The sequence below is a fragment of the Gadus chalcogrammus genome, chromosome 8 (assembly GCF_026213295.1).
Source record: "Gadus chalcogrammus isolate NIFS_2021 chromosome 8, NIFS_Gcha_1.0, whole genome shotgun sequence".
Lineage (NCBI taxonomy): Eukaryota > Metazoa > Chordata > Actinopteri > Gadiformes > Gadidae > Gadus > Gadus chalcogrammus.
This window is the reverse complement of record NC_079419.1, coordinates 207,501-217,096: the sequence shown is the minus strand read 5'-3', so window position 1 is coordinate 217,096 and position 9,596 is coordinate 207,501. Positions and strand designations below refer to the sequence as shown.

General features: G+C 48.2%; 1 protein-coding gene across 1 annotated transcript in view; it reads left to right on the top strand.

Annotated features, from left to right (window-relative positions):
• The first annotated feature begins 1,887 nt into the window (after positions 1–1,887).
• Positions 1,888–9,596, top strand: part of dis3l2 (DIS3 like 3'-5' exoribonuclease 2) — a 22,559-nt gene continuing 14,850 nt past the window's right edge. The window contains 7 exon segments of the mRNA XM_056597458.1: positions 1,888–1,934; positions 2,443–3,228; positions 3,817–3,941; positions 5,655–5,708; positions 5,870–5,971; positions 6,831–7,002; positions 7,333–7,403. Of these exon segments, the coding sequence (XP_056453433.1) occupies positions 2,466–3,228; positions 3,817–3,941; positions 5,655–5,708; positions 5,870–5,971; positions 6,831–7,002; positions 7,333–7,403 (1,287 nt within the window). The 5' untranslated portion in view covers positions 1,888–1,934; positions 2,443–2,465.

Genomic DNA, 9,596 nt, shown 5'->3' with positions numbered 1-9,596 from the left:
GAGCGTAGGCGGCCACGCCGAACAGAAAAGGAGAAACCCTCTCTTGCTGCAAACAATGGATGTATGGCAGGTAGGTCTGCCCCCGTAGCAACCAGCCTCCTGCCCGGGCGCGACTGACATCAGCGTGCGCTACGGGAGTGACTAACCGCCACAGGTTCATCTCTGTACGCTGGGGTTTTTCTGGCCGCGTAACCATGGCACCGTGAAACGTCCGTCAAACGAATGGTGATGTTAAACCACGACTCTCAGTTACATTCAAGTCTGAATGCTTTTCATTTTGAACCGTGTCCTCGTGTTGCTGAACAGGTGCTCACGTGTTCAGTCGGCTCAGGTCTATTCGTTTTGTGCCACCCTGAGTCACAGTTAAAGTCTCAAATGGCTTCACAGGTCTACATTACATGTTAACCACCTAACTATAAGCCATCTAAAGGGCCCCACCTTAGCCTACATCCAAGGGAGGAATCATGATAACATATACATAAGAGGGATCCTCCCTCTTTTCAGTGCAATAGGTGTTGAATGAAGTGGGATTGGTTCCATCAATCATAGGCCCAAAGGTTAGGATAACATTACCATCACAGTATGATAAATTGTAGCAGAATCATCCTCTCATTCTGGTTTGAAGCACAGCCTTCATAATAAATCTGGCGTGCAAACACACACACACATACACACACGCGCGCACAAACATATCGGACTCGCACACGAGTGCAGGGCAGACGCACACTAGCGCACACACACACACACACACACACACACCACTGCAGACGTGCGCGCGCAGACACATATCCACTTGCCTGCCTGGAGGGCGGCTGGTCGTATTCTACTTTACAGTAAACGGATGAATCTTTGTCATCTTTCTGATGCCCGTTATGTTTAAAAAATGTATAAATCTTTCCACCGAACATCGATAAAAAAGTTCTTGGTTGGAAACCCCCGGCCTCTCCCTCCCACACTGCCCCGACCCCCAAGGGACAGGAACCACAAGCCACAGCGATGTCCGGGAATAGCTGTCGTCGCACCCCCCCCCCCCCGCTGGGATTTAAAGACCAGGACTCTGGTCCCGATATCCTTCACTGTACGATGTGACGCATACATGATACCGGACAGTTGGAAGATAGGGGTAAGAATACATCCGGTCGGCAACAGAATATCACAGATGGATATCGGTGATCTGGAGCTTCTAGAGCTTCATTCATTGTGAAAAGGCCCAGACAGCATCAGTAGTCCCTTGCCACCAGAGTAATAATATCCTGGCTACGCCCCTGGGGCAGCACCATGTGGTCAAACTGATCATCGAATCGATACAGCAGTGCGATGGGTTCATAATCTTGTGACGTCAGCGCCATAATGAAAATACACTATACACACTATTCAGTGGTCAGTCTGCCATTCTAAAGGACAATGAGCAGCAGAGGAAGCTGCGTGGGCCGGAACAGACTCGCGTACATGCCAATCAGTGCCTCAAGGTCCATCGGGTGCAGAAGCTGCACGGTGAAGCCCACCGGAACCTGCATAAAGGTTCCTGCTGCTCCGATTTTTGTCCTAATTTGGTCTATTTTTGACGTTTCTGCTTGTGTCTGAAATGTATCGAAATAAAGAAACACAGAAAGGAAGATATCGCTGATATAATAATAAAGAAACATTTGAATAAATCAACTGGGAGATTCTTTTCACCGTTTAAAAAAAAATCACTCATATAGTGGGAGTTACATATCGTATTAAAAAAGTCACATTAGTAAACATAAACGCATGTGTTTATTTTATTATTTAAATCCAAACGGTTCCACTCTCTGCCAGCAGACGGCAGTAATGCAACACTGTCATTGTTGTTCGACGCTTCAAAGCAAGCAAGAAGAACATTTTCGTCAGCAGTTATCAGTGCGCTGCACATTTGACCATTTAAATCTGCAACCAGTTCTTCGCAGTGAAAGGTAATAAACAAATCACGTGTCTGAACAATATCTCACCTTGAGCCAGATTCGTCTATATTTCTATACCTTTCAAATGAAAAAGATGTTGTGTTTTCGTCCCGCAGCAACTTGTGGCTAATTTTAACCGCTAATTTAACTGGTGGTTCTCTAAATAACCAGTGCATTTAGTAAAACCACCATAAGTACTGACAGTTTTAGACCTTTTGTTTACAATGCGGGATAGGTGACAATGTGTCCGAAGCTACTAAAACCATGACACGGGGACTAGGTCATCTACCGCCAGGGTTCATTTCATGGCCTAGCACTTTGAAGCCGCAGTTTGTTTTTAACAAGTGCGCATCCAACCTTTTGTGGAGCATATTTGAAATAGTGCGATGAATCAATGGGTTCATTATATTTGAACCTGTTTATAACTAGGATGAAACTCTGTTTAATTGTGAATGTGTCTCATGTCCTTTGTCTTATTATTATCCTGTTATGTGACTTGGTTATAATGGTCTTTTTTTATATATCTCATCCAAGGAGTGCCCCATGGACTCTCCCCTCCAATCCAAGAGGGTCGACCGGCGACGCAAGCCCTCGAAGCGCAGCCCTAATCAGTCGAGCACCCCCCCTCAGAAAGACGCCTACGCACGCCTCCTGGCTCAGCACCACAGCAGCAAGTTCAGGTCCTACCTGGAGCAGTACGTTCAGGAGTCCCCCGCGCAGGCGGACGACAGCGGCCCTGCCTCGCCCTCCACGCAGACCCACAGCGAGCGTGTGGACATTCCCCACGCACCCGAAGGCCGGAACCAGGCCGCCGCCGTCGACCTCTCGGACTCCAGCGACTTCTCCCCCTGCTCCGCTAAGGGCCGGTGTGAGGACAGCGCGCTGTCTCTGTACATGGAGAAGCTGAACGGGCGGGGCGGGGGCGGGGGGGCCCTGCCTCCCCAGGACGTGGACAGGAAGCAGGGGGTGTGCGAGCGGCGCGGCCAGCGGCGGGACACGGCCACCAGCCACGACGGGGACGTGGACTCCGCCGAGGAGAACGGCTCCTCCCACAAACCCTCGGACGCCAAGCCGCCGCCACCGCCGCCGCAGCAGAGGCAGCCAAAGAGAAACAAAGGCCCCCACAGAGACTCCCCCCTCCAGCTGGACGCCCAGCCCTCCCCCCTCCAGCCCAACGCGGTGGCCCAGGATCCGGAGAAGAGGAGGAGGCAGCAGCAGAAGAACCTGCTGGAGGAGAACCGGGGCGCGGAGGTCTCGAGCCCCAAGGGCCCGCTGGGTAAAGCCAAACACGTGCAGAAAGCTCCAGGTAAACACAAGGCTGTTATCCACCTGACTCAAGGCTACAATTCACCTGACTCTGGGTCAGGTTTAACCCTAACCCTAACCCTGACCCTAACTCAAGGCTGTTATCCACCTGGGTCAGGGTTAGGGTTAAACCTAACCCTAACCCTAACTCAAGGCTATAATCCACCTGACTCTGGGTCAGGGTTAGGGTTAAACCTAACCCTAACTCAAGGCTGTTATCCACCTGACTCTGGGTCAGGGTCAGGGTTAGGCTTAAACCTAACCCTAACCCTGACCCAAGGCTGTTATCCACCTGGCTCTGGATCCAGTAAGCCCACAACACAACTCGTCATGCGTTTAGGTTCACATTTGAGTTGTTTTATCCAAGGCGACGCACAGTGCCATGTATTTTTATTAGGGGTTACATGAATGATGCTGGCAGGTTCACAGCAGAAATGGCGAGTTGAACCCAGTATTTATTTATTAAATTATTTAGGATGGTAGTTTAATCCCTTTAGCCGCTAGACTAACCTGATTAATGCCTTTAAAAATGTTTGTCTTCTGTCTGGACAGCAATGGTCGTGTCTGTTTTGCTCTTCCTCCACTCCAGGGAACTCCCCCGGCGATAAGAACCTGAAGAACCGAGGAGGCCGGGGCTTCAAGAAGCAGGTGTTTGAGGCCTACATGAGCCACGAGGTCGTCTCCCAGGGGCTGAAGAGAGGAGAGCTGCTCCAGGTAAGGTCGGAAGAACACCATCCTGGCTGTGGCTTTGATGTGGCCATTAAAACCAGCATGGGTTGAGTCAACTAAACGTGTGTGGTATGGTTTGCTGTAGGTCCTGGGCGATATGACGACATATCGTGTGATGATATAAAAATGTCTATCGTTTGATATTATCCTCTATCGTTTATATCGTCTTGTCGCAAATCACACTCTTTACGGTAATATTTTACGTCATTTGGACGACGCTTTACATTCTTCCACACGGCACATGAACACAACGCAAACAAACATGGAGGAGAGTGAACGTGACAATTCTGAATAGGAGAGGACTCCCACGACTTCTCCTATAAGAGGGGCTACGAAGTAGGCCTTTCCATGTGGTCACTTTATATAAACTACCGTCATTTTCGGACTATAACACGCGCCTTTTTTTTCTTATCTTTCGATTCTGCGTCTTATATTACGGTGTGGCAGAGGACGGCTGATTTGGAACGGAACAACAGCTGTTCGCTTTCACGGGGAAAAACTAAGGAACTTCAACCTACTTAGGCCTACTAATTAACCTTCAAAAGCTATTAAATCTTCATCAAAATATGCAGATACTGTCAAAATCGGTTCCAGGGAGTGTATAGGGATTATTAATGTTGTTTTTGATGGTGTTTTTTTCTGGAACGAGTATTTGAATATTCGCTCGGAAAAATCAACGAGTATTTTAAGCCTGAAAGATGGCATTTGGGCCAGCCCTAATGGTTATTAAACATTATACCACGGTCTGCGGGAATACTCGATTCTGATTGGATGCAGGGTGTGCATTAACTCCTGATATACGGACACCTGGACAAGTAGTTCCGTCAAATTGTCTGTTTACCGTTCTCAATTAATGCGCTAGCTGGCGTATCCATAGATGTCTATGGGCGTATCGTCTCTAAAATAGTAGTAACCATAGCAACGGGAAACAAAACAAAGCTCAGCGGACTATAATACCTCCCGCTACCTCCCGTTCTAAAGTCGTAGCTATGGTCCGTCCTAATTACTGGAGGAGTGAACAACGTTTCCGTTGCATGAGAACCCAACGGGCGTGTAATGATGGTTCCGGGTATTAGTCGGACCCTCAGGCGTAACCAGGGAAACAAATGTATGTTTTGTGGAAAACTTTATATTCAGATTGTAAAACGCATGAAAATATAAATGAATGGTCTTAATTTGGTCACCGTTGGTAAGTGACCGTGGTATAAGCGGGATAATGCCCTTCGAGGTGTCCATTATCAGGAATTAATGGACTTCGCGGAGGCAACCGTCCTCCGCTTCGCGTCGGACGGTTCACGCCTCCACGTCGTCCATTAATTCCTGATAATGGACACCTCGTCGGGCATTATCCCTTACGTAAAACACCTGTGGTTTATAGTCCAGTGCGGCTTATGTACACATCATTCAATTTAGATGCTGTGGCTTATACTCCGATGCTCCTTATAGTGCGGAAAATACGGTATTTATTCATTGAATTTACAGAAAATGTGCTATATCGTGATATATATCGTTATCGGGATATGTATGACCTATATTGGGATATGATATTTTGGTCATATCGCCCAGCCCTAGTTTGCTGTAATATGTACATTCCAGTTAAACTTTGAGACTACACATCTGTTGCATGGGTTTGTTATGTATTGGTCTGATAAGATGTGCTAAGTGTACAAAGTTAATATTTTATATTCTTTCCCCCAGGGCCCGCTAAGAATCAACCCGAAGAATTACAATGATGCCTTCATCCCCTCTCCTGTGAGCTCCTTCCTTCTAATTACCTTCTCATTTACTAACGAGTAAATTACTATTCGATTGTTCATTTCTGACACCTGGAGATATTGATCACTATTATAAATGTCTCACATTACACAACCTCAAAAACGACTTAAGCTGAAAATAATGACTTGGTTCTGCAGGACGGAATGAGGGACATATTCCTGGACGGCATTGTGTCCCGGAACCGGGCCCTGAACGGAGACGTGGTGGTGGTGCAGCTCCTCCCCCGCGAGCAGTGGAAGGTACGGCCCGGGGGGCCCAGAGAACAGGGCTGGGGGGCCCAGAGAACAGGGCTGGGGGGCCCAGAGAACAGGGCTGGGGGGCCCAGAGAACAGGGCTGAGGGGCCCAGAGAACAGGGCTGAGGGGCCCAGAGAACAGGGCTGGGGGGCCCAGAGAACAGGGCTGGTGGCCCAGAGAACAGGGCTGGGGGGCCCAGAGAACAGGGCTGGGGGGCCCAGAGAACAGGGCTGAGGGGCCCAGAGAACAGGGCTGGGGGGCCCAGAGAACAGGGCTGAGGGGCCCAGAGAACAGGGCTGGGGGGCCCAGAGAACAGGGCTGGGGGGCCCAGAGAACAGGGCTATGGGGCCCCAGCAGAGTGGGGTTATGGGGCCCCAGCAGAGTGGGTTATGGGGCCCCAGCAGAGTGGGTTATGGGGCCCCAGCAGAGTGGGTTATGGGGCCCCAGCAGAGTGGGTTATGGGGCCCAGACATGTTTACGGTCCAGCTACGTATGGCAGTATTAATCAGTCCTTGATGGGTTCATGGCGGGACTTGGTTCATAAGCTTTGGATGTGGTCTTAATTGCATCACATTGTTCTAAATGTCAGTGCTCATAGTTCTGTACCTTCAGCAAAAGGGACATAAACTCAAACGTTGATGTGATGTCCGTGCTGCGCTACAAAGAGGGACGGGACAGACGCGCATCCTTCAGCAGCAGGGGAGGGACTGGCCGTAGGTAGACTGGGCATCGGGCATCGAACCCAGACCCTTGTGGGCTGGGCCTGGAACACCCTAACCCCTACACTACCCCCCTGACCCCTACACTACCCCGCTAACCCCTACACTACCCCCCTGACCCCCACCGGTCCGGTCCGCCTGCAGGTGGTGAGGTCGGACACGGACTGTGAGGTGAGCAGTGAGTCGGAGCTCCAGGCGGGACGGGCCCCGCAGCGCAGGAAGTCCCCCCAGAAGAAGAGGGTGGTCCTGGAGGAGCAGCACAGCGACGGGGACGACCTGCCCGCCAGGGTGGCGGCGCTCGGCCTCGGGGCCACAGGTACGGGCGGGGGGCAGTTTCAGGTACCGGGGGAATCCTCCGCTCTCTGGATCTATGACCACCAGGCGACGGCCCGTTGGTGGATGTATGGGTTGTGGTTGGTCAGTGCCCACTCAGTCTGGGTTGTGGTTGGTCAGTGCCCACTCAGTCTGGGTTGTGGTTGGTCAGTGCCCACTCAGTCTGGGTTGCAATTGGCTGACAGTTCTTTCTTTGTGTCCGCTTTTCTGTTCTTTGTCCCGTTGAACCGATGGGTTCCCGTCCGGCTTGCGCCCTATCGTGTTATGTAGTTTGATCCCCTCGTTCTGGTTTGTGTTCTTCTTCTCCTCCCAGAGAACGGCAAGCGGGGCAGAGCTCTGGAGGACCTGAGCTCTGACGGGGACGTCCTCCAACGGACGGCCAAAGTAGGCATAACTAGAGTTGGATCTTTCTGTTGGTAATTCCCATGATGCATTGGGAGCCATAAAGTTGTTGAGTTCGAGATCCAGGGTGGCCGAGCTCGGCTATAGTAACATAGGGTCCAGGTTGGAGATGTTATTGGGTTTGAAATGGTTGACGTTGAGGCAAAGTGTTTGAAATTTAGGGAATCGTAGGGATCTTTAAAAAACCATCGGTGGAACCTCCACCACCAGGTCCCTGTGGCTGTATGCCCTTTCCCCTAACCCCATTAGTGTTCATTAGCCTAACTAATACCCTAACCCTAACCCCATTAGTGTTCATTAGCCTAACTAATACCCTAACACTAACCCCATTAGTGTTCATTAGCCTAACTAATACCCTAATACCCTAACCCCATTAGTGTTCATTAGCCTAACTAATACCCTAACCCTAACCCCATTAGTGTTCATTAGCCTAACTAATACCCTAACCCCATTAGTGTTCATTAGCCTAACTAATACCCTAACCCTAACCCCATTAGTGTTCATTAGCCTAACTAATACCCTAATACCCTAACCCCATTAGTGTTCATTAGCCTAACTAATACCCTAATACCCTAACCCCATTAGTGTTCATTAGCCTAAATAATACCCTAACCCCATTAGTGTTCATTAGCCTAACTAATACCCTAACCCTAACCCCATTAGTGTTCATTAGCCTAACTAATACCCTAACCCTAACCCCATTAGTGTTCATTAGCCTAACTAATACCCTAATACCCTAACCCCATTAGTGTTCATTAGCCTAACTAATACCCTAATACCCTAACCCCATTAGTGTTCATTAGCCTAACTAATACCCTAATACCCTAACCCCATTAGTGTTCATTAGCCTAACTAATACCCTAATACCCTAACCCCATTAGTGTTCATTAGCCTAACTAATACCCTAACCCTAACCCCATTAGTGTTCATTAGCCTAACTAATACCCTAATACCCTAACCCCATTAGTGTTCATTAGCCTAACTAATACCCCAACCCCATTAGTGTTCATTAGCCTAACTAATACCCTAACCCTAACCCCATTAGTGTTCATTAGCCTAACTAATACCCTAATACCCTAACCCCATTAGTGTTCATTAGCCTAACTAATACCCCAACCCCATTAGTGTTCATTAGCCTAACTAATACCCTAACACTAACCCCATTAGTGTTCATTAGCCTAACTAATACCCTAATACCCTAACCCCATTAGTGTTCATTAGCCTAACTAATACCCTAATACCCTAACCCCATTAGTGTTCATTAGCCTAAATAATACCCTAATACCCTAACCCCATTAGTGTTCATTAGCCTAACTAATACCCTAACCCCATTAGTGTTCATTAGCCTAACTAATACCCTAATACCCTAACCCCATTAGTGTTCATTAGCCTAACTAATACCCTAACCCTAACCCCATTAGTGTTCATTAGCCTAACTAATACCCTAACCCCATTAGTGTTCATTAGCCTAACCCTAACCCTAACCCTAACCCCATTAGTGTTCATTAGCCTAACTAATACCCTAACCCTAACCCCATTAGTGTTCATTAGCCTAACTAATACCCTAATACCCTAACCCCATTAGTGTTCATTAGCCTAACTAATACCCTAATACCCTAACCCCATTAGTGTTCATTAGCCTAACTAATACCCTAACCCTAACCCCATTAGTGTTCATTAGCCTAACTAATACCCTAACCCTAACCCCATTAGTGTTCTTTAGCCTAACTAATACCCTAACCCTAACCCCATTAGTGTTCATTAGCCTAACTAATACCCTAATACCCTAACCCCATTAGTGTTCATTAGCCTAACTAATACCCTAATACCCTAACCCCATTAGTGTTCATTAGCCTAACTAATACCCTAACCCCATTAGTGTTCATTAGCCTAACTAATACCCTAACCCCATTAGTGTTCATTAGCCTAACTAATACCCTAATACCCTAACCCCATTAGTGTTCATTAGCCTAACTAATACCCTAATACCCTAACCCCATTAGTGTTCATTAGCCTAACTAATACCCTAACACTAACCCCATTAGTGTTCATTAGCCTAACTAATACCCTAATACCCTAACCCCATTAGTGTTCATTAGCCTAACTAATACCCTAACACTAACCCCATTAGTGTTCATTAGACTAACTAATACCCTAACACTAACCCTAACCCCA